The sequence below is a fragment of the Protopterus annectens genome, chromosome 6.part1 (assembly GCF_019279795.1).
Source record: "Protopterus annectens isolate FY-2018-M chromosome 6.part1, PAN1.0, whole genome shotgun sequence".
Classification (NCBI taxonomy): domain Eukaryota; kingdom Metazoa; phylum Chordata; order Ceratodontiformes; family Protopteridae; genus Protopterus; species Protopterus annectens.
The window spans coordinates 154,955,674-154,982,301 of record NC_056738.1 but is presented as its reverse complement, the minus strand read 5'-3'; the positions used below and the strand labels follow the sequence as shown (position 1 = coordinate 154,982,301).

Sequence of the window (26,628 nt, the reverse complement as noted above, 5' to 3'; positions counted from 1 at the left end):
TAAAAATCTGTTCCTTCTGTTTGAGTCTTTGCCTCTAATTATTGAGCTAAGAGGATTGAGATAGTATAGGGAATTGAAATAGTTTGCAGTCTATGGTTCTCTTAGTAGCAAGTAAGGATACATTCCTGGGCTATTGTTTATGAATTTATTAATTCATTTGATCTCAAGCAGATATTTGAGGTATATAATAATATAAATGACTGTAATTGATGATTGTGTGCATGCATGTGTGCAGTGGCCATATTTTTCAGATGTCTCTTATTTTTGTTCCTCTTATTTGTGGTCTGTTCACCAAAAAATGTGTAGCTTTCTGGTAAAGTGTTTGGGACTGCAGTCACTACAATAACAAACATGAATTTCAGACTTCATACGCTTCAGAAAACACTTGTCAACAAATGGTAATACTAGCAACATTCTAAGTATTTAAGACCAATATTTAAAATCAGATCCTGATTTCAAGTGTTTGCCTTTGATTCTTGAGTTAAGATGTTGGGTGGCCATGGGGTGCTGAGTATGGTTCTCATAGCAGTGAGATGAATACATTTAGGTCACTATGCATTTCTCATTCATTTGGTCACAAGCAAACAGTCATACAAAGGGCTGTAATTGATGGTCACGTGAGTTAGGGTGTAAAAACTTTGCTCCTGCAGCCCAGAATAGTTACGATGTAAAAGAAGGACTCAAGTGTAATAAACAGAAGCATCATCATATGAGCCATATTCTTTGGGTATTATCTTTGGTTTCAGCATTTTTTGACTGTTGACAGTGTGAGGTATATGTATTTAATTACACTATTTCAAGTTTGAATATATTTTTAACTTGGCTTTTGTTTTTTTTTTTTTTATTTTGTTTATTTATTTATTTATTTTTTTTGCAGCCACACAGGTGTGAAATTCTCTGTGTTGGGATATAACAGGCAATCTGGGAGTCTAGTGTAGATAAGTAAGGCTATGAACTGTTAAATGACAACTGTACCCTAAATGCAACATTTCTTTTCTTCAAAGTGTATTTCTATCCCTATACTTTCAAATATTAAAAAAAGCATGTCTTAGCATTTTTTTCCACTCTGTGGCCCTTCCATCCCAGTCTGCTTTCTTATTGCACATCACACTGTGGTTGAATAAAATCTCACTATACTTTCATTAGGAATGTATCTACCTTGCTATTTTATCACAATGCCTATCATTACTAAAACATTTTGCTAAAGAAAACACATACAGTAAGGTACCTGTAGCTCTTTTATTTCACACCAGCTAAGATCATGAAGCTATTCAGGCTCAAAACTGACTATTCTGTGATTCTTGGGCTGTCATAAAAAGCTGGATTTTTCTCCTTCCTAGGATCCTAAACCTGTTGCACCTTTTACAGTCTGAAGTTAAATCAGCCTGATAACCACTGAGAGCAACTTCACTGAGCTTTACAAGTTAGTAAATAAAATACTCTCACTCTGGGAAAGAAGCTAGAAGTAAAACTCAATAAAATATCAAGTTAGCTCATCTACTTATTTATACTTTTTCAAGAACGTTTCATAGATGCTGTAACAGAAGTCACTGACGTTTTTATTAAGAATTCTCAAATCTGACAGTATTTCTCACTACTTGCATTCTAAGCGAGTGGGACTGTCGACAACACATTGCATAATATTATAATCACAATGCATTATGGGTAAGAAATGGCTTTTTTAAGAAAACATGATCACATCAGCATGTCTGCCCCATGGGGGAATACAGCATTAGAAAATTAGTTAAAATTAGTAACAGAGATTTATTGTGATACTAGCAGGTTTGGATTATGTAGAAGTTCATGAGAAGATAAAAAATATGTTTTTTCAGGATTTGTCTGTAGTGGTCCTTTAATGAGCTACTTTCTGCACCACAGCGTTTGATTTACCATTTGTTAATTTGTCCACTGTGTGACAAGTCAATTCACCAGCCAGTGCTCCAGGTTACTCCTGAAAAGGGACACTTTTGTCCAGCTGGCTGTACCAAGCTGTTAGCAAGTGCATCACTCATTTGTCCTTTGAATTTCTTTACTTTTCACATAGCCACCAGTTATTGTCTCATTAAATGCTACATGACTATGAATCTTAGTATGTCTCTTGCAGTTTAATGGGTTACAAGATGCATTTCCAATAAATGTGAACTTCAAGGGAAGAGAAGTTTACTGTTGCTTATATGCTATACATAGTTTCAGTTTGAGAGTGTTGTTTGGCTTAGCTAATGTCCGTCTGCTTTTCTGCTGTAAAATTTGAAATGAAAGTTAAATAGTTAAATATAAATTTCTGATCATTGTAAAAGTAAAGCGGAAAACAGTGTTTATGGTAATGTAGCTGCTAAATTAATGAGGAAAGACATATTTAAGCATAGGTTAAAACAGAAAAAAATGCATTTACTCTTAAAAGCTTTAGACAAATCAGAATTCAGATATTTACTTGGTTTATCATTATGACATCCAATGGTAGATATATCTTTTTAACAGTACATTTTGTGTTTATGCTTAAAGTAATAATTTTAAGAGATGGCATACATACCTGTGTATTTGTCCATTCCTATGCAGGTAATCTAAGCCTTCCAATACTTCTTTAAGAATAGTTGCTATTATTGCTTCTTCAAGTACACCATTTTTATGTTCTCCTCTGTTGATTACATATTTTATTATATCTAGCATGGAACCTATGCAGAAAAATATGTTATATTTGAAAATATTTAATTGACACTCTTCTTCAGTATTACTGCTTTGAACTATATACAACTATGCTGGAGACTTTTAACACTATGTCTATATTTTGGTATCCATTTCTAAAACAATAAATCCATTTTGTCATGTCATTGCATTTTATTATGTTTTGGAAATAAAAAGAGTTGACAGACACATTTCCCAGCATTATCAGCATAAACTGAGTTATAAAACGGCAGTATAGCAAAGCGAACAGATAAGAGACAGAATAAACAGTGGTCTATGAACAAGGATGAAATCAATTTGAAATTAAAAGTGCTGTATTGAATTAAACCATGAAACCACAAACTCAGCCATGGCAATATCCAATGAGTGTGTAATATTCAATTTATTAATTTGACCATTTTATGCTTCAGAATTATATTTGAGGGAAAATGGTATTTTTGATATCAACCCAATCATTGCTAATCAAACTGTTTTTCATTCTTCTGTTACAAGTCAGATCTTCTTACAAGTTAGATTCACCACTTTAATTGATATACACCTAGCAAACAGAAACAAAACATGATCTGAAAGCTAGACCATTGTATAATGGAAATCTGATGACTAGCATTTGTCAGTGTCCAATCACAATATTCAAAGTAAATTACTGCATTCCTGAAGTAAAATAAATTTGTGATGCTTTGGGGGAAAAAAAAAGAAGAAAAGAAAAACAAAAACAAATCGCCAGTTTCCTTGCTCAGGCAAATGGATTTTAATACTGTTATGCCTGCCTCGGAACATAGGAAGCACCCCAAAGTGCAAACTTTTTTTTTTTGAAAATCATTAAGCTGTGCTCATGTACATGTGTTGCCGTAATTCTTCATGAAATTCTACAGATATCTCCTCCACAGAGAATCTCTTGTGCTGCTGAGACTAGGACTCAAAACCTCTCAGCCTGCAGACACTAAGAAAAGGAAGAAAGGCCCTTAAAAAATAGGTATATCTAGTTTAAAATGTGCACATCCAGTTAGCTTTAAATTTGAATCCCATTTAACACACAGTACTTTCTACTTCCAGTAAGAATCTGGGATACTACTCAAACTCATGCTTAAAAAACAGAATATGACAAAAAAGATAAAAAAATATATGTATATTATCAAATGGAGAGTGTAAAATCTGTAGACTTTAATCAACTGTACTGCAAAATTTTCCATGCAAGGTTATTTATTTTTACTTTAGAAAACGGAGGCGCAAGATGTGCTCTTTATTTACACTATTGTTACCACTAGTATGTTGGTCATGTAGTGTGGTTTTCTGCGTACTAGACAGCTTCAAAAATCACACATCATGAGCGGGAATCAAAAAATTGTGTGATGGAGTAAATCTAACCTGAAAATGGGGATATCCTGAGAAGGGGTAAATTAAACCTGAAAATAGCAACGTTCTTCCAAAATAAAAACAATTAAGGGGTCTGACAGGACTTCCTATTCCCAAATGTAAATACCATGCTGTACTCATTTACTTACCAACATGTTGCGTAATGCTGCACACCCAGTAAATATCTTGCTGTATCTTCCTGGATTGTACTGCAGAGCACCACCCAGAGGCCTCTAGACATCAGTAGTCAGACTTCATCAATCTGAACACGTTTAATGGTATTTTGGGTCTGTGACAGGGCAGAGCTGCATGCATTCTTAGTCATGATTTGTACGTTTCTTACTGTTGTCATTATCCATAGCCCAGCTCAGATCTATCATCACCAATAAGATGTCCATGGGCTAAGTACTCCACACATGTTGCTGATATATGCCACATGTGCCTGATGTGGGGAATTGTGGGCATTCTCTGGGTGATGCACTAATACCTTATACATTATACCCTGTGTATTGCAGATCACCTGACACTTAATGGGACAGAATCCCTCATGGTTGATGCACCATGGTCCCCGCTTTCCAGGCATGATTAAAGTAATCAAAAATATTTATGTGTTCTGTCTGAGCCAAGAGAGACAGATTTAAGAAAGAACGACACAGATTCTATATAATGGAAATAAAAATGATTGAATCAAAGAGTGAAAGACAAAATGTATTCGCTATACAAAACATATACACATAATATATGATCATTGTATGAGGTGTGAATATTTTCACTACAGAATCAACCACTAGGAACAAGCCTAGATTATGCTTGTAATTATTTTGACTCTTCAGGTATCACTACAGTGATGCCTGCACAACTTTCTTCTTCAATCAAATGCTTCATAATGGCTTGTTCAGCCCCTGAATGACTTTTTCAACAATCTATTTCATTTAGTGACCAAGAACCATTAACTTGAGTCTCTGGCTCAACCGCCAATTTTAGCTGTTTCACTGGTAACATCCTCCCCCACATAACTCTAAGTGAATAATTCAAATTTGTAATATGATCAGGTACCATGGACCAAATAAAACCAGCAACCAAAATTCTTCCCAAAGCTTTAGAAACCATTCTGGCCCAGAAAAAAAAAACTTTAGTTAAAAGAAGAACACTAGGGGCAGGGTAGTTCTTCCAATTTTATAACCAAAGCCTATAATCTCTTCTTCAGGATAGGCTAATGAGATTCTTGATGACTCGATGATTAAAATGTTCCTCAAGCAAAGATATAGTATTGATCTCTTTTCAGTATCTGTTACTTCATTGTCTGGTGCTATAATTGACAACTTTGTATATGCCATTAAGACTCTCTCTCTCTCTACAACTAAAAGATTTTGATAAATTATTGTATACATGGGTATTATCGATCTTATGATCTGAAGCTTTCAAGATTTTACTCACTATACAAAGAAAACATTGATGATGCTACATAATATCACTGCAATGCATGGGACTGATATTTATGAGATTTTACTGTAATCAGCAATGGAATTTCTTCCCTCATACAAACTATCAAACTTCAACAGGTAATTAAGCCATTGATGGTGACAGAAAGATAAACATATTTTTGCCTTTTCTGACACTATAGTCAGAGGAAAGTTTGGTTATTCCTTCAGGATGGGATTCAGTTATTAGGATTGAAACATTTAACATCTTAAAGGATACAATATCTGCCTTTTAAACCATCATTTCCACAGCAAAAGGAACATACAGTCGCACAAGTCCTGCTTAACTATAACAGTAGATGTTAGAGTTCTTCTCTGTCTTAGAGGCATTTTGGGTTATTTGCCAAGGTAACCCAGTAAAGGTCAGTTTTTAGACACTCAGACTCCCATCCCTCTCACTTTCTGTGACAGCTGATTGGCTGAGCATATTATGAGAGGGAAGCCTTCAACTGTGATAGGAAGGGAGTGTTCAGAATTTTTGTTTTCGCAAAGAAGAGGAAAATATCATAGGAAGTTACTAGGCTACTGGCCCTGATGCCCTTAGAAGCCTAGCCAAGAATTTAGCCCATGTTGCAACAAGTCAGCCCCCTATGCCACTGTCCAGCAGGGACACAGGTGGAATCCCAGGGGTGTATTTTCTGTTCCCCATCCAGTTATCTAGGTTGTGCTTAAAAAGGTTTAATGAGGTACTCTGCTTTATGTGGAGAGGGGGGTCTATTCCACAGAAGGGGAGTCTCTGGGACACATATCTGCCCCACCGAGTCCTATTGATATCACAGACCAGGTTGAGGTCATGTATGCGGGTTACTCAAGTGGAACTTGACTTGTGGATATGCAGGAGTCCCATCAGGGTGGGGTCTGAAATTGCTTTGTATACCAGACAGAGGTCACCTCTAAGGAATCTGTAGGAGACTGAGTAGAGGGACATGGCTTTTAGCCCATCTGTGTAGGGAAGATGTTTGAGGCCCTGAATTTTCCGGGTGAGGAACCTCTGGTGTCTGTCCAGCTGCTGAATGTGCTTTGTGAGGTACATGTCAAAAGGGGCATTGTACTCAATAATGAGTCTTATAAGGGAAGAATACAAGGATGTTATGACCACCTTGTCCCTGGGTGAGATATCCTTATTAATGAGGTGAGCCATGTAGAAAGCTTTCCATACAACGGAGGCAATGTGGTGGTCAAACGTCAGTTTGCTATCAACCTTGGTGCCCAAGTCCCTCATGACTGATTGTGTGCTTCGTACCTTATTATCAATGTGATAATTTGTGGGGACGTCACTCTCCCCAAAAGGGATGATGATGCATTTTTTGGCATTCAGTCTGAGGCCATGTTTCTGGCACCAGTCATTTGTTTGAGTGAGATCTTCTTGGAGGATGTCCACATCACTAGGGGAATTGATGACAGCACCCAGCTTGCAGTCATCTGCAAACTTGGTCAGCCATAGCCCACTAGATTTGGCCTGCACCTCTGAGAAGTATATTCTGAACAGCAGATGCCCCAAAATCAACCCCTGTTGTACACCACTTGTTATGGGTCTACTACTTGAGGTGGCTTCCTCTATTTTGACTAGGTGGGTTCTATCAGTGAGCCAGTTTGCTTCCCATCTGGTAACATATGGATTGATGCCTAGTTGAGAGAGTTTATCTATTATACCTGAGTGGGGAATAATATCAAAGGCTTTGGCTAGGTCAGGGTAGTAGTGTGCACCATTTCCCCTCGTCTATGGCCTTGGTGACTGTCTCAAGGAAGTTGACCAAATTTAACAGGCATGACCTCCCTTTGACAAAACCAAACTATGTGGGATCAAGTGTCTGGAGGTTGCCAACGTCCTTGTTAATGCATCTGAAGCCAGAATCATCTAGAAAGAATAAATTCACAGTCAATCACAGTACCATATAAAAAACAAATCCATGAACAACAGCAACCGAATCAAAGAGGCTGTCACCCACTTCAACTATGCACAATCTGGGAGATGACAGATGCGTACTGCCCCTAAGGCAGTGAGGAATTCAAGCATGTACTTATTACAGGTAAGCAAGATGTACACAACTGTAATTATCTTCGTTATTCTCTCTGACTCATTGGTACTTAGGGGAGATTCCCAACATTGGAAGCCAATAGATTCCCAGGGTTAAATGACTATCTCCATTTTACCCCTCCTTAAGCTTAGAGCAGCTGAATTATATATGTATTTTTCACATCATTGATGGTACTGATTTTCCAATTCAATTTGAATTATTATATGTTATTTTATATATTATATATTTATATTGTATTTATTTATGAAATTACATAATATTTATAACAAATATTTAGTATACATTTATTGAATATCATTAATTTTAAGCTTATTTTATTATGGCTTTAGACATCCTTGTATCATATTTGTATTTGATTTTGCTTAGGTAAACAGTGTAATTTATTTTATATACATGACTTTTTTGAATCGTTTGACTTTAAAATTTTAACTAGTCAATTTATCAATTAAGGGATCAGTATAAATAAGGTAAATGTGGATGTTCATGTGTTTGATTCTGATGAAGTCTGGGGGATACTCAGACGAAAACGCTCTGTATATGTTTGGCATTAAATACATGTTAAATAAAGCTGCTTTCTACAATTTATTGGTGTCCTGCGTGGAGCTCTTCTACCATCCAGTTATTTGTGATTTACTGGAGATTCCCAAAACTTACCCTAACTGGGAGGTGGAAGGATAAGGATCCAGGAGTCACTGTACAATAGTCCTAGCAAGGTCTGCTCTGGACCTTGAAAAGGAATCCAGTTTGTAGTGCTTTGTGAAGATATGGAACAGAAGGCCAGGTTGCTGCAACTAGAATGCTTCTAGAGTACACCCCCTTCCAATATACCACCGAAGAGGATAAGGCCATAGTCGAGTAAGCCTTATCCTTGTCTGGAAAAGATTTATCATGGTGGGAGTAACAGACTACAATAGCAGAGGAAAGCCATACTGTAATAGTTTGCTTAGAGACAGTCTGACCTTTCTTAGCCTCTTATAGGAAACAGACAGCTGTTCAGCATTCCTAAAGGACTTTGATCTGTTAAGGTAGTGCTGAGCTGCCTGTGTGCATCCAAGGTATGTCGAATCTTTTCTCCCGTGTTCTTTGGATCAGGATATAACACTGAGAGACTGATGGCATAATTGAAGGCAAATTCAGAAACAGCTTTAGGCATGCGTGATACATTAGTGTGCAACACAACTCTGTCCTTCTGAAAAATCAGATACAGTTGGCCCATCATGAGAGCATGCAGCTCAAAGACTTGTCTTGCAGACGTCAAAGCAATGAGTAAAATAGTCTGAGAGAGAGGTTCAAAAGGAGGCAAGGTCCATTTTTCAAGAGAAAAGCTAAGATTCCAGAGAGGAGGAATTTGTTTTCAAGGAGGTCTCATTTGCAGCATTCATTTCATAAACTGTTTGACCTCAGAAAGTTACAAAAATTGGGATCTATGGGCCAAGATGGCCACAAGATGCACCTACATAGAAACAAATGACAAAACATCTCTAAGTAGCTCACAAAAATAATTCCATACCATAGGGTTCAACACCCTTTCTGGAACTCTGTTATTGGCTAGGCACCACCTAGAAAACCTCTTCCACTTGTAAATGTAATGTTTTCTAGCAGCAGGTTTCATTGCCTCCTTAAATACCTACTGTACATCCTCAAGAAATAAGAGGCTAAAAGGTATCTAATTAGAATCATCCAGCCTGTCAGTTGCAATTTCTCTAAGCTGTGGTGTTCCATTTACCCCTGATGCTATATGAGCAAATCCAGTCTATGAGGAAGCTTGTGGTAAATGCCCTTGGCCAATTCCATTAAAAGGTAGCTATAACTTTGCCTTGGCCAAAACATGTTTACCACAATGATCTTTGATAATTTTTTTTTGAATCTTTAGAAGTATCTTGAAAATCAATGGAAATGGTGGAAATGAATACAGGAACATTCCTGATCTGTCTTCCAAGCATGGCTACAAGGATGTCTTGAACAGAAGAAAGGATGTGAAGATTTCTACTTGAAGATTTCTCTATATCTGAATCAAGTCCTGTAAAATATCTACATTGAACTTCCACTTCCTTCCTGTCCAGTGTGTTTTAGTCGGTCTGCCACTGTGTTTTGCTCTGAGGGACTGCATGAGGCCTGAAGAGTCAGAGAATGCTGTAGAGAAAGCTCACAACACATCACTGCCAACAGGCAAAGAAGGTATAACCTTGTACCCTCTTGCTTGTTCAGATGCTACATCACAGTACTGCTGTCTGTGACCACTAGAGGAGAACCTGGAGTCCCTAACTAGTGAAGAATATTTATGGAAGGAATCATTGCCAACATCTCATTTATGTGATCTGACATGTACCAAGTACCCCCAAAAGCTTTGCAAATGAACTCCCTTGGACACTGGTCCTCATGTAAATCTGAGGAATCCATCTGGGCAGATTGGACTGGGGTCTGAAGGCAGAAAGGGATCATGGATTCAGGAGACAGTTGATTCCTCCACCACTGCAGTTCTTGTTTCACAAATCCTAATACTGCTACCTGGAAACCCAAGGGGTAAATATGCTGGGTTTGGTTCAACAATTGTTTAAGTATCACTGACTTTTTCCCATGTGTAGTCTAGCTAGTGGCATCATGGGGATCACTGGTGCCATGAGGCCTAGAATTATGAGAAACTCTCTCAGTGAGGCCATGTCTAGAACAGCAAAATCCAAGAAAATGAAAATGCCCTGATAAGTCAGAACTTTGTCTTCTAGCAAGAAGGCTATCCTTTTTAATGTGTCTAACCAACATCCCAGAAAAACAATTCATTGAGAGGGTGTGAGGAAGGACATTTGAAGGTCCAGTTTGAAGCCTGGGTGGTAAAGGAGGGCTGTGACTTTGTCTAAGGACTCCAAGCACCAAAATGTAGAATCTGCACAAATCAGCAAGTCCTCTAAATAAAGAAAGAATATGGACACTTGGCATTCTGCAGTAGGCAACCACTGGGGCCAAACACTTTGTAAACACTCAAAGTGCAGTAAACAGCCCATAGGATAATGCAGAAAACTGATAGGTCAGACACAGCAAATCTCTGTAGCAACTGGAATACAATGCATCCTTGAAATCTAAAGTCACCATGAAACAGTGATCTTGATGCAATGCTAGGACAGACTGTCAGGTCAGCATTTTGAATTTCAGAACTTTAACAAAGGTGTTTAGAAAGGAAAAATCTAAGACCAGTTTCCAGGAGTACTACTTGTTTGTTACCAAAAAGATTCTGGAACAAATTTCTTTGCCTTTGTGTATTACAGTCACTGGCTCTATGTCTATGACCCTGCTTGCACAATGTGATGGAGCATTAGAGAAAACAGCTCCATCTGGTCTGGTGTGTGGGGGAGAATTTTCTATCCACTGCCAAGTGCATCCTCTCAGATTTATTTTCAGAATCCATTTGTCTCAGACTATTTGCATCCAGGCTGCAGGGTTGAAAGCTTGGATAAAGGAGGAAGAGAAGAGAAGAAAGAGCAAGAGGGGATGGGGTGGTCTGTGATTTGGCATAGTCATTCCTTTGCAGTTCATCCTTTGTTGGAAAGGAGCCCTGCTTGTTTGGTTTTGAAGAATTATCCTTCTGGCATTTCCTTTTGCACCCCTGACTTTTGTTTGGCTGGCATTTTTGTTTGTTTTGCCCCTTGAAGGGAGACACGTTGTTTTGGGAGAACTTGGGTACATAAAACATTCTAGATACCCTATGTAATAATTTGCCTCTATCACCCCACAGTTTGAGAATCTGTGCAATTGAGAGCCCAAACACCAATTCAGAACTTAAAGATAAACATTTCAGCTTTTAAATTATCAAACTTCTGATTATGTCACCATGCATACCATCTTAATACAACAGAAGAAGCAGCATTTCTTGAGACCATATTTGCACATTCAAGCACACCTCCTAAAGCATGTTTCGAATCCTGAGTGAAATTAGAAACAATTTTATTCATGTAAGACTTTTGCATTGCAGATAAGGATGACGAAACATCTATAAAATATATATTCCACATATAGCCATGATAATTTAATATTCTAAAGGCTAGTTTACGAGAAAGAGATATCCCTTTGCCCTGAAGATCTAACCATTTTCATCTCTTTATTAGGGGTTATTGGATTAGATGACTCCATGTACTTTTTTATTTGAACATGTACCTAGGAGAAAAGAGAACGGTCATATCTAAGGAGACCTTATATTTCTCTGAGCCTTTTTAGGAACTGCTGGAATAGATACTGGTGTCCTGCAGGCAGCTGTAAGAACATATTCCAAAGCTAGCAAGGGGAGATACAGCCACATAATTGGCCATCTCATCCTTCTCTAAGGCCATATACCCTATCTAAATGTGGGGTAGTTCCTGATAACTTGCAGACAAAAGCATCACTAAATCTAGCAATCATCTGAGGAAAAGTGAACAGCTATATGGACTTAAGCTCAGATTCACTTTCCACAGAATCAGAGTAACTGTATTCAGTGTCAGATAGGAACTCACCATCATCTTCATTAGATTCCTGATTATTATTTGAAACAACAGAATAGTCTCTGGCCAGACCAGTGCTAGAGCCATGTATGAGAACACAACCACCAGAATTAGCTGTCCACAAAACATCCTTAACCAAGGAAACCACATCAGCCTTATCTGATTATCAGTTGTATGATGAAGCTTCTGTTTCTTATTCTTGTGAACTTCACCACTAGATAAAATATCTGGGAATAGAGTATTATGCCTGGCAAGAGGTCTCTTATCCCAGATTACTCCTGCACCTAAAAGGTTGGGTTCACCAACACCTGCTCCAGCTACTGGAACAGCCCTGGAGGATGTGTCTAACTCCCATTCCTTAGTGGAAAGCAAAGCTGCACTACAGGGAGATGTGGCAAAAGTTAAATGGTCTGCAGACTGAGCAGTGACTCCAAATGAATCACTAACTATAGACTATGGCTTGTTTTTATTTCATTCTTTTTCTTTTCATACGTTACTGGATAATGTATTACAATAAGCACTTAACTCCCCACACACCTAAAGTCTTCCAAACAGTGCTATTCTCACCAGTTTGAATTGTGCTCAGAATCCTTTAATAAATGACAGATGTTAAAATTTCCAGTACACAAAGTCCAAACAACAGCGCAATCAATGTGCCAAACAAGTGATATAAATTAGCTTGACACACTTTAACCACAGTAAACTGCCATAAAACATCTTTTTTAGCAATTTAAACTGTAATTTATTGTCAGACAGAGTAAAATCCCCACAGTAAATTCAAATACCTTAATTTGTGGCGAAGTGATGATCTGATGTTAAAAACACAGAGCAAAGTTGTACATATAGAAAATAATGTATACATGCTGAAAAAATCCACATTCTCCAATATTTTTCTGTCAAAAGATGAAAATAATGCAGGGTAACAGTAAATACAGTCCACTAGTATCTAACATCACACAAACAGGCTGCACTTCTGAGAGAAACACTGAAAGTTTCTTCAGAAACAGTAAGAAGAAAAGAATTTGTCAAAGATAGAAGCCAAATAAACATTGATAAAAGTGAAAATTTCCACAGTAATTACAGTAAACACTGACAGAAATAAAATATTAAAATAAATATGTTCTAAATAAACATAAAAATAGAAACAGAATAATATATCTATTAATAAAATGAAAGTGAAAGAAATAGGGTCCCCAAATGGGGCTTATCTGAGCAGTAAGGTGAAAAAATCAGCACTGGATTTTGTGAAGAGTCTAAGGAGTTTCTTCTTTGGATGGCAGAAAAAGATTGAATAGTCACTTTATGTCAAAGCTTAAGAATTCCCTCTCATGATATGCTTAACCAATCAGATGTTACAGGAAGAGAGAAGAAGGGTGAGTTTGATCTTTTGAAAGCTTGCCAGTAACTGGGTAACCTAGGCAGATAACCCAAAATGCCACTAAGGCATTGGAAATGATAAAATATCTACTAAAAGATTTGTCATTATTACAGCAAACTACTACTTAATGTAAGTAGCCTTAACAATATAATAGACAAATACAAATTTAAGGTGTTCATGATAGTCGAGAAATGCAGTGTTAATGAGGCTTAGTTTAAGCTGGCTGAGAATCCTGCAGACATTCTAGATTACTATAGCTTCTATTCATGGTGGTCAAAAGCATCAAAAAGGGTATAAAATATTTATCTCAGAAATAAAATGAAGATTAAGCAAATTAATCTGAAATCCAGCAGTGATCAAATTCAACCAAATTTGTAGTCAGGCTGCAATAAGTTGTTATTGTTTGCTTGTCATTGGTTCCCAAATTTCAATACCATAATAACATAGTTTATTAGAAGAATTAATTACCTTTAAATATGAAAGTGACTCACTACTATTAGATGATTTTAATTATCCATATATTAACTATTTTACCTACCACAGCAATTATTTATTTGTGAATGATATTATTTAGAATTTGAAGACAACCATAATATTAATCAGGTTGGAACATTCCCTATCAGAGACCAAATATCTGCAATTTCATTTTCAGCTAATGTGAATTATTGTCTAACAGTACAAGAGTAATCATCATTTAGATGAGGATATGTAGCAATATAATACAGAACTCTAGGTAAGCAAACTTTGCAAATAGTAAGGATGAACTGAATGTCTGAGGTGGAATAACTTTGTATCAGAATAGGAATACTGAGAAATGTTGGCAGCACTTTTATGGTAAATTGTATGAAATGTACTATAAACTGTTCCACTGAGCTTAGCCAATTAAAAGGGAATTTAGTACACAAGCCCATGTGGTAGATGTATCTTATATGTTAAATAAAATCCATCAATAATAAATTAAGTAAGGTCAGATCCTTACTACCTTAGGTTTAAAAGGACATACCAATAAAAAATAATTAAGAAAATCAGCTGGCATTAAATATTAGAGAAAATATTTTTTTACAGATATTCTATTCCTAAGAATTACCCATTATTTAAAAGCTTCTTTGGAATAATACAAGCTTCTTTATAATAACAAACCAGTTACAGACAAAGATGAACATTTAGAAATGTTAGCTAATGCTTTGCAAATCTATAGCAGTTCATCTATTGCTTCTCTTCATAGGTTCATAGATGTGTAGCACATTGTTCACAATTATCATGCTATGGGATCCATCATTCTTTAAACAATTAGATTTCTCATTACAAAAATTTCAAAATTTACAGTTGTGTAAGTAAACTTATCATAATGTAGATGTCCAAATGATCACTGCTGCAGTAGCCTTAGCTATATAGCATTATATCCTGCCAAGGATAAGAACTTCAGACCAGCTTCCAAAGCTTCAGGGCGCTTTCAACATGCCAAAACCATCAGTCAAGCATGAGCTGAGATGACTAAAGACAGGTTTGGGTACCAAGCCCTTCAAAGCTTTCATGTTAAAAGAGAGAGGGAGGCTGAGTTCTAAAAGGATAATGCTAGGAACAACAAAAAATAAGTATTCTCACCCTAGGATAAACAACACACCAAAAAACAAGAGGGAATGGATGGAGTGACTACTGCAGCAGTTTTCATCCAAACATCTGCTGTTATGGTAAGTTTACTTACCCAACTGCACTATATTCATTATACTGATCACTGCTTCAGTAGCCTTAGCTATATGGTTAGATTACATTTGGGAGGTTGCAGGAGAAGGGTCCAGGAGCCCCTGGAGAATGGCCCTAACAAAGCTTGATCTAGACCTAGAAAATGAATCAAGCTTCAAATGACTTGTACACTTTTTTATAGAGGACCAAGTTGCTACTTCTGGAATACTTCTAGAATCCATCCCTTTCCAAAAAGACATAGATGAAGCCAAGGACGTCGTAAAGTCGGCCTCAAACCTCCCTGAATAACAAAAGCCAATAGGACTGAGACAACCATTTAGAAATAGTCTGTTTTAACACAGATTGCCCCCTTTTTACCTTCACAAGAAATGAACAACTGATCCAAAGATCTGAAAGATTTAGTTCTATCAAGATAGTACCAGAGTTTTCTGTGAATATCCAAGATATGTTGTATCCCTTCTCCCCCATTTTAGGCTCTGGAAAGTAAATGGTGAGATGAATAGCATGGATTAAAGTAAACTCAGATACCACTTTAGGCATAAAAAAAGGATTCATTCTCAAAGAAGCCCTGTCTCTGTGAAAAGTGAGATGGGGATGACTCACCACAAGAGCTTGCAACTAAGGCACCCTTCTTGCATAGGTCAGAGAAATCAGTAAAACAGTTTTCCATGCTAAAAGCCTCAAGTCAGCCAGTTGAGTGGGCCTTGACCCTGCCTGGAATAGTTTTATTATAGTTAATAGAACAAATGGTAATAGCCTTAGACAACCATTTGGAAATTGTCTGGTTTATCAAAGGTTGCTGCTTCCTCTTATCTTCAAAAGAAACTGAACAACTGACCTGAAGACCTGAAAGCTTTAGTTCTGTCACAATAATACCAGAGTTGTCTTTGTACATCCAAAGCTTGCAGCATTCTTTCTCCCTCATTTTTAAGTTCAGGAAGGAAAACAGAGAGATGGACAGTTTGGCTTAAAGCAAACTCAGATATCACTTCAAGCATAAAAGAAGGATGAGTTCTCAAAGAAACCCTGTCCCTGAGGAAATGAGATACTGATGACTCACCATAAGAGTTGGCAGCTCAGATATTCTTCTTGCAGAAAGTCAGAGCAATCAGTAAAACTGTTTTCCAAGTAATGAACTTCAAGTCAGCCAAGTTAGCCAGTTCAAACCGAGAAAGCGTTAGCTTCTAACACACAATTAAGATCCCAGGGGGGTGCAACCAGTTTTCTTGGAGGCTTATGTAAAACCCCTTTCAAAAATATTTTGACAGGAGAATGCCTTAAAAAAGGAAAATCCATGGGCAAACATGTTTAAATGAACAATAAATAAATCTTAATAAAAACCAAAGGCTAGTAACTCACACAAATTCTGTAAAACCAAATAACTAGCATTGAAAGGACAATGGCACTAACTATAAAACCTTTTCCATTTGATAATACATGATTTATGATTTTATACTAGCAAGCTTTCTTGCCTCTGTTAGTATATGCTGCACATCCTTAGAAAACGGGTACCTAAAGGGAGTTAAGACCCAATCATCCAGGCAGTCATTTCAAGTTGATTGGGTTTGGGCATCTTGTGTAAGTAGATCCATTCTGTGAGGAAGCTTGTAGTAATTGCCCCTGGCTATTTCCAAAAGAAAGGAGAACCACTAATCTGGGCCAGAAGAGAGTCACCACCAGGACCTTGGGGAATTCCATCTGAATCTTCAGAAGTACCCTAGAAATCAGTGGAGAGGGTAGAAATGTATACATGAACATTCCAGTCCATGGAAAGGAAAAAAAAATCTGTCTTCCAGGCCTTCTTGCAAGGAGTCCTGGTGCAGAATCTTGTCAGCTGATTGTTCAGGGAGGAGGCAAACAAGTCTACTTGGGAAACTCCCCCACATGGATCAACTCTTGGAAGACTTTCTGATCTAGTTTCCATTCATAAAGGTCTGCCCTTGTCCTGCTCAGCCTGTCTGCCACACAATATTGCTCCAACAGAAAGTAGGATGCCTGTTGAGTGATACTGTGCTGTGAAGTTATATCCCATGTTAATATGGCTAGTCTGCAAAGGTCATTTGACCTGGTTCCCTGTTGCTTGTTGGTGAACCACATGCCTGTGGTATTGTCTTTAACAACTTGAAGAGATCCAGGGAACCAAAGGTGATTCAGAGAGTCAATTGCCTTAATCAGAGCAAGCATTTCTTTTATATTTATGTGTTTGCATCTCACCTTGGTATCCCACACCTTGCTCTTTTATTCCTCCTGAAACAGCTCTCCAAGCAAAGACTGTAGTGACTGCTGGATAGTACAGTGGAATCATTTGTTAAGGGAAATTTGCTGTCCCCATCAAGTGATTTCTCTTCTGACAAACCTCAGCACTAGGATTCAAAAAGACAAAGGATGGTGGTGCTGGTACCAAACAGGCATCAGATACCACTGTAAATTTCTCATGTGGAGTCCTGCCAAGGGTATAAGAATCACAGATGTCACGAGACCCAAACTCCTTAGGTATTCCCTCACAGTCACCAAGGAATGATTGGAAAGCCTTATAAATACAGTTATATATAGTTCTATTTTTTTCCTGTGGGGAAAAAAGCAACTCCTTGAACTGTAGTGTCTAGCTGACACCCCAGGAACACAATCCTGTAAGACGACGACAGAAAAGACTTTTGAATCCAATCTTGAGTTAGAGGTCTCTCACGCAAATGAGATATTCCTGACACATTGAAAAAGACACTGCAAAGATAAGCAGGTCACCTACACATGGAAAAATGTGGATACCTTGCAGCCTGCAGTGGGCTGCAACTGGAACTAGTCATTCTGTGAACACTCTTGGTGCAGTGGATAATCCAAAGGGTAAGGCGTAGCACTGATAATGTGATCCAGACACACAAAAAATTAAGAAACACCTGAATTCTGGATGAATATGGATGTAATACATTTTTTTAAATCTAGTGTTACCAAGAAACTTCAATGAGGAAGCAGAGGTAACAGGTTGTGAAGTGACATAACTTTGAATTTGGACACTATCACAAACAGGTTAAGTAAAGAAAGATCCAGAACTGGTCTCCAAGCATTTTCCTTCTTCCTTTGGCCCTAAAACCATCCATGAATAAAAACATTTCCCAACCTCGGAAGGAAGAACTTTTTCTATCACTCCCTGGGACAGCAGGCATTGAAATACAGGGGCAAATAAAACAGTCTGATCTGGTGAATGAGTTTGAGATGGTCTGGTGGATAAGGAATTAGTCCCTGAAAAGGAGGGATTTCTTCCCACTGCCATCTGTAACCTTGATGAATGATCTTCAGAACCCATTTGCCTGAAACTATCTGTTATCAAAGGGAAAAAATGGAGATTTCAGACTTTCTGGGAGGAAAACAGGGCTGCCAAGATAGTAGGGGGAACAAGGTCCTTGAAACCGTCATTCTGACATGTTGGACTGTCCTTGGTTTTGGGAGCTTCCTGAACTCTTTTTGGACTATCAACACCCCCCCCCCCCGTAACCCCTTTCCTTTTCTTCTTAAATGTCTGGTTACCATCCTTTTAATGAAACTGTTTATAGGTTGGTACTAGGCTATCGGCCCTAGGGCCTATACAAGCCTAGCCATAACAATTCCCTGGCTATTTCTTCCCACACTATTTACTTCCCTGGACCCCTGTCTAGCAGGGCGACTGACGTGATCCCCGGGGTGAATTTCCTTTCTCCCATCCAATCATCAAGGTTTCTTTTGAAGAGGGCCAAAGAGGTGCTCTGCTTGACATGTATGGGCAGTCTATCCCAGAGTCTGGGGAGTCCCTGGGTCAGGAACCTATCCCTCCAGCATGTTTTGTTTATTGTGATGACAAGATTTAGATCCCTGGAGCATGTGGCTCTGAGGGATTTCTTTAAATGTAGCACGTCCAACAGCTCTGGGTTTGACATGGCCTTGTATGTTAAGCAGAGATCGCCTCGGAGTAGACGATATGTGACAGAGTATAGTTGCATCTGCTTTAGGCCTTGTTTGTCTTGTTTTTGCAAAAAACTGGATGAGGGGATTCTCCATCTGAGAAACCTCAGTGTTCTCCCACTGAAAATACTGGCACATCCTGAAAATAGTATCAGACAAAGAGAAACCCCCACAGGAAGAATCAGAAACTGAATTCCACTCTGATTCTGAATCAGAAAGCTGAGGAGAAACTCTTGTATCTCTCCCTTTATCTTTCTATCCTGTTTCAAAATCCTGAATCTCTTCAGGAAAAGAGGTATCCCTCTTCATTTAACAGAAGCCTCCTTAAAAGAAGGATCAACAGCCTAAATTAAACCTGACCTAGACCCAGTAAACCACTCCTGTCTAAGGAAATTTGAGGAGAGGTAGATACATGTTCAGCTTTCTGTTTCTTTTTGACAGCAGGATAGGACCAACAGTGTTATTAATGGCAGCAGCAGCTTCCCCAGGGATTTTCACAACATTCTGACTAACAGGGAGGCTTTCACTGTTCCGTCCACCAGGATCAACAAGAGTGGCTACAGCAGACTCACCCACCTGTGGTGGAGGCAAATTGCTAGCCTGCTGTGGTGGCAAAGGCTGTTTGCTTAACTTTTTCTGTATGTGGCTGTAACAAAGACTGACCATGGTTTGTTCCATATTTAAGCTAAAAATGGTGCTCTTTCCCAAGGAAAACAAGCAGCAAAAATTGGTAAAAATTTAAAGTATTTAAAAATCACTTTTTTTCCAACAAAGTAACAAGCACCTTAAAACACTTGACCAGACCCCAAAAGTAAAACAACTACAGTTTCTTCACAGAAAAATGGTTTGAAAGTACTTTAAACAGTTTTTAAACTGACAAGAAAGAGTACTCTCATTTAAAAGTATTAAGTCTCATAACAGCTGTTAAAACATCTACTCTTCACTTAAAAATACCTTTATTAAACAGGAAATAACAATAGAATAAACATTTTTATAAAGTGGAAGATTTTTTCCCAATGGGAAATTATCAGCAAAGGAACAGCACAATCTGACAATCGATCCTCAAAAGCATGCAAAACAGCATACTCTTCAATGGCTGGAAAGTTCTGAAGGGCTTGGTGCCCAAATCTGCATTTTTTTGTCAGCTCAACTCAAGTTGGTTGATGGTTTGGGCATGTGATACTGCCCTAAAGCATTGGAAGATGGCCCGCTGTTACTATCCTTAGCAGGATACAACTCATATAGCGAAGGCTATTGCAGCAGTATCAATATAATGAACATATTATTTTACTGAATCAACATTTATCAGAAAATTGGAAGCTTTTGAACCTGAAAATCAATTTATTCTCACCTCCTTAGTAGATTTGCGTTGAAGTCTAAAAATTATAATATGCTATGCTTCTGTTTATTGCTGGAGGAGAGGTGTCAAAGGTATTTAACAAATTTTATTTTCTTTCAGATGATTAAGAAAGAACAGTAGCAACAACAGAACATGTACTAAAGACTTTCGGCTTTTCCCGGTTAGGGGTCACCAGGGCGGAACTCCAGTCTGCTCATGACTGGCAGTGGATTTTTATGGTGCTGAGTTACCAGCCCAATGCCCAGCCTTTAATGAAGGCACGCTTATTCACGCTCACACCTACCTGCATGTCTTTAACATCACTCGAACATGGGGAAGACATGCAGACTCCACGCAGAAGGCACTCCAGCCTAGAATCAAACAGGAGAACCTCTTGCTGTGAGGCGACAATGCTAACCACTGCACCACCGCGGCAACAACAGAACATGTACTAATTATTGTAAATCCAGAAAAATATTATTAGACACTTAGTCTTAACAAGGGAATAAGATCCTAGAGATACAATGGGTTCTTAGGCTACTGAACTGACAAACAGAGACAAAGACAAGTGAATTTGCTGAGTTGCATGTTTCAATGATAAATGGCAGAACAGTTTAGGCTATATGAAATGATGGAACAAGATTCAGGCTACTAAGTGAAAAAGATCTGACCTTATCAGAAGGTATGGATTTGTGCACAGCAAGTGAAACTGCTAGCACAGAGTTAAAGGAATTAACAGAGGAAAAGGACACATGAGATAATATCACAAATCAAAAGTGAAAAAAAAAAAGTGAGAATGTGCTGCAACATTGATGACTATAAATTATGGCACAGTATGTGTACCTTGATTGCAGTGCTGTTTTCAATAACAGAGTGCCCCACATGTTTTTAAGAACACACAGTCTGCTCTAACTTTGTATCATGTTTCAGCTAGTTCACCTGGTTAAAAAATTAATGATAATAAAATGTGAATCGTATACTTAAGACTTGTCACTCTTACTCTACATTTCTCTTATTTGGAAAGAAAGTGCTGTCTTAACTATTTAGCAGCTTTATACATCATCATGCTCTTCTCGTGCCTGTCACATTCCCACAAACTAAAAGATCATCAATCATGTTTAAAATACCATGCAAGCCTTCAATTACCTGTGTAGCAAGCTTTTAGGACATCTCCACATGACTACTTCACCTTTCGGGGTGACTATCTAAACCTGACTTTCATATAATATAGAAAGTACAGTTGCATAAGTAAACTTAGCTTAACATTAGATGTTCAAATGATCTCTGCTGCAGTTGCTTTATCTATATGGGTTACATCCTGCTAAGGATAATAATAGCTGGCCAGCTTCCAAAGCTTTAAGGGTAACTTCCACAGCCCAAACTATTATTCAGCTTGAGTTGAGCTGAAGAAAGAGGCATCAAGCCCTACAGAGCTTTCGTACCAACTGAGGGAGGGAAAAGCCCTGAAAGGTCAATGTGAAGAAGAAATTAAATATATATTTGTATCCATATATTTCTGTATATTTATAGATATATAGATACATACAGATAAAGATATATATACTCACCAGGGCTACAAAAACATAAGGGGGATGGAGAGCGGGTACAGCCATTGCAGCAATCATTCAAACATCTGCTGCTACAGTATGTTTATTTACGCAACTGTATTACGTTCATCATTATGACTGCTGCTGCATTAGCCATAGCTATATGAGCAGATTACCATAGCTTAGGTCTGAGGAAGGATGAGGTTCCAGGAGCCCCTGAAGAATGGTCGTAGCAAATCCTGTCTTAGACATGAAGAATAAATCTAGTTTATACCGCTTTATAGAGGTATATCCCAAGGGCCAAGTTGTTGCTTCCAGGATATGACCCTTCCAAAAAGCCATGCATGAAGTCAAGGTACTAGTAGAATGGACTCTGCAAGGAATGGCCTTATTGTGGTGGGAATAACAAAAGGCAATAGCATGAGAAAGCCACTTCAAAAGAGTCTGTGTTGACACAAGTTATCCTTTTCTCTGACCTTCAAGAGAAATGAACAATTTATCACAGTTCTTGAATGGTTTTGTTCTGTCAAGATAGTACCATAGTTATGTTCTGACAGCCAATGTATGGAGTATGTTTTCTTCCTTATTTTAGGTTCTGGAGAGAAGATAGGGCAATAAATAGCTTGGCTTAAAGTAGATTCAGATATCACTTTAGGAATAAATGAAGCATTAGTTCTCGAGAAAACCCTACCTTTGTGGAAAATGATACTGGGTTGAAGCACCACAAGAGCTTGCAACATGGATGCTCTTCTTGCAGATCAGAGTCATAAGCAAAACAGATTTCCATGACAAGAACCTCAAGTTAGCCTTATGAGCCATTTAAAATAGAATGCAAGTTTTTCCAGCACAAAAATTAGAATCACAAAGAGGAGCCTCCTGATTTCTTGCTGGCTTAGTATGTAAAATCCCTTTCAAAAACATTTTCACATGAGGCTGCATTGAAGGGGGGAGAATCCTTGGGCAGACATGCTGAAATAGCTGACAGGTGAACTTTGATGGAGAAGTTAAACAGGCAACAAGATAGTAGTGCACACAAGTAATAAAGAACCAGATTAACACTAGCCCTGAAAGGGTGTTGGTTCCAGTATTGGTACTAAATAGAAAACCTTATTAATTTACTAATATACTATACCCAACTAGCAGGTTTTCTTGAATTCTTTAATACCTGCTGCAATTCTTCAGAAAATAGGTGCTTTAAAAGGTATTTGAATTACATCATCCAGTTAGTTAGTTAGTTAGTTACAGTTTGGGGTCGGGATGTATCAAACACCCCTTGTCTTGATACATCCTGATCTCAAACTGTAACTAACTGACAGGGGTGTATCAAACACTCATTGTCTTGTGCGAGTAAGTCTGTGAGGAAACTTGCAATTGATCATTGCCATTTTCAGAAGAATGGAGAACCACTGTTGCTTGGACTAGAAGGGGGGGTCGCTGCAGTGATCTTTGGAGAGTCCTTCTGAATCTTTAAAATCACCCAGGGTATTACAGAAAATGGGGGAAAAAGTATACAGGAACATTCTTGTCCAAGGTAAGAAAAACCATCTGTTTCGCAGGCCTGCTTGCAATGAGTCCTGAAGCAGAATGTTGTCAAATGATTGTTGTAAGGGGAGATGAAAAGATCTAAGTGTTCCCCTCAGCTGGATCAATTCCTGGAAGACTCATGATTCAATTTTCATTTGTGAGGGTCTTTTGTTCCTATACATCATGTCTCCCACAGTTTCATTCTGATACTATACAAGATTCTTGTAGAATGAAATTTTGCTGAAAAGCTATATCCCAGGCTACCTTGGCTAGTTGCACAGAGGGTAAGATCTGGTTCTACCCGGTCTGATTAAGTACCTCATAATTTTGGTGGTGTCCAGGGGATCACAGATGATTAAGAAAGCTGAGAGCATTTGCAAGTGCCAATATCTCTTTTACGTTTGTGTGTTTTGGTCTCATTTCTGTTCCACAGACAATGCACTTTTATCTTCACAGACACTGCTCCACAAGCACAGTCTGAGGCGTCTGTTATTACAGATGTCACTGGAGGTCAAAGGGAAAATAGGAGTCTTGGATTCTGATAAATTTGTTCTCTTCATCAAAAATCTCCCTTTTCACAGCTCCCAAAAATGGAATCCCGAATGCCATTGGAGTTTGATGTTGGGACCACATGATTTTTCACATGTCAAGCCTTGCTAGAGAAATTGTGAATAGATGTGGTAAAACCCATAACTCTAAGAAATTCCATGTCTAAGAGAGCAGTCTAAGTGAAAAAACTCAGAAAAAGATCTCGATACAAACTTGCTTTTTCCTGCAGAAGAAAAGCTCTTTGAACTGAAGTGTCTAGGAAACACCACAGGAAAACAATCTATCGATATGTCGGTGTAGGAAATGCCTCACCCAAGTGAGATATTCCTGACACTTTGAAAAAGTCTTTGCAAATATAAGAGTCATCTAAATAAGGAAAAATGTGAATACCTTGCAGATTGTAGTAGGCTAGCACAGCAGCTAGTTATTTTGTGAATACCCTTAGAACGGTAGATAGATCAAAGCGTAAATGCAGGGAGAACTGATAATATTATCCAGACACAGAAAGCTTGAAAGGGGCATAAGGGGTAGCAAGTTGAGAAGAGATAACATTTTGAACATGGGTACTATCATAAACATGTCTAGAAAGGAAAAAATTAGAACTGGTCTCCATTAAGCTTCCAAAACATTTTGCATAAAACTTTTCTCCTAACTGAAGAGGAGGGATGGCTTCTACCCCCCTCTGAGACACCAGGTGCTGAATGGCAGGAGGGAAAAGAGGAATGTGGTCTATTGGATGACAGGAGAGAGAGAGAAAGAGAGGGTGAGAGACTCCCACTGTCATCTATAACCTTGTGGCATTACTTTTAGAACCCATCTGTCTGAAACTATCTGTTGGCAAAGAGAGAAGTGGGGGTTCAGATTTTCTGGAAGGATTAAGGGGTTGCTAGGATGGGAGGGTGGAGGTGAATCTTGTAGATAGCCTTTCAGACTTATTAGACTGCCCCTTTGTTCTGGGTATATCTCCATTCTTTTTTAAAACTCCTTGCCATCGCTTTTTAAGCATTATTTTATCAGCAGCCTGGTGAGTTTGTTTATTGTGATTTAAAAAAAAAAAAGGTTACAAAGGTAGCATTAGTTCCCCTTGGCAAATATAGAGACGCAAGGCTGAAAATCTGAGAGATTCCTTGAATCAGTTTTTTCCTCTCATCACACTTTTTAAGGACTTCTGCAGAAATCAAAATTTCAGTTTTCAGATCTTATGGAAGATTTGGAAAACACAACCAAGTAAACCTCTCATAACAGTCCTAGTGACAGCAGCCCTGTAAGGGGATCTAGCTCACAAGATCAATGTTTTAAAACTTGAAAACCTATATCATCAAGACCATATGTTCAACCCTTTAAAATGAACTGTTTTGACTAAGATCACTGCACAGTGTGGAATGAGGAATGTGCTCTTTTCCCTACTGTAATGCAATCTCAGAGTTGGTATACGTAGTTAGAGAGTGGTGAGGTCCAGGGAGACCTGCCCTTACAAAAACATTGTTTCTCTTGATGGGTTTTCAGCATTTTAAATTGTCAATTATATGATCTTGAACATGTGGGTTTCGACATTTTAAAAAGTCGATCTTTTGAACTAGATCCCCCAGGAAGTGGCATCAGCAGAATCATAAGCACATTGCAGACAGTGAGTAGCCACCTGAGATACATCAGCAAAAAGGTTATACAAAGATGTGTTTTTCTCAGACGAGGAAATAGATGCAATAATATTCTTCATGTTCTTAAAAGAGACAAGTGTAAACTTTAAAATATTAGCTTGACAGTTGAGAATTCTAAAAATAAGTGTTGCAGATGAATACTCTTTTTCCAAAATCTAGCAAACGCTTTCTAATCCTTGGAAGAAGGAGAGGATTGGTATTAGCCAAACATTTAGCAGCAGCTGGTTTCACCAGAGAAATAACTATTGGGTCTAATCTGGGATTAGTATATAAAATCATACAAGACTAAGAAACCTTGCACAATCTATCTGCTTTTATTGATGCAGCAGACTGTCAGGCAAACTACAGGCTGCCAGAAAAACATCCTCCAAAGCTTAAAGAACAGGAGGAACTGGTGTGGGTTCAATTAAATCCATTTGCAAAAAATCATACTACTTCTTCATAGACAGTGAAATGTTATTATTTTCCCACTGAAACAATGGAATCCATTCTGGAAAGTTTCCAAATAAGAGAATCCCTCAACGTGACTGGCAGATGCCACACTTTTCTAGTAATCTGAATCAGAAACCCAGGGAGAAAACACATAAGTTGTCCCATCACAATCACTTTGTGGTTCTGAATCTTGAACTTCTTCAGAAAATAAGAATCCCTTTTTCTGGTATCAGAAACATCTAAATTGGAGGGGTCAAGAACCTGAACTAAACCCTAAGCTAAGCCTAAGAAATCATTCCTGTCCAGAGTAACTGATACAGGGGAAGACATATGTCTATGTTTTTGCTTCTTTTTGACGATAATTTCTAAAGAAACAGACTGACGTTTGAAAGAGAAATCTTCCCTCTGGACAGGCAATCTGTTCTGGCTTGGCTGCGAGGAATTTCCTACCCATTCTCCAAGGACTGACAAAACTATTTCTCCCTTGCCCACCAAAGGCACTTCAACATCTGCAGAGGATTCGTCTAACCTCTTGTCTAT

The 26,628-nt window shown here is 38.2% G+C and overlaps 1 protein-coding gene across 2 annotated transcripts in view; it reads right to left on the bottom strand.

Moving 5' to 3' along the window:
- The window catches only part of STK39 (serine/threonine kinase 39), a 2,138,083-nt gene that overhangs the window by 1,544,421 nt on the left and 567,034 nt on the right, over nt 1-26,628 (bottom strand). For both annotated transcript variants that reach the window (XM_044075594.1, XM_044075595.1), the window contains exon 4: nt 2,531-2,672. In XM_044075594.1, coding sequence (XP_043931529.1) covers nt 2,531-2,672 — 142 coding nt within the window. The remainder of the gene's footprint in view (nt 1-2,530; nt 2,673-26,628) is intronic.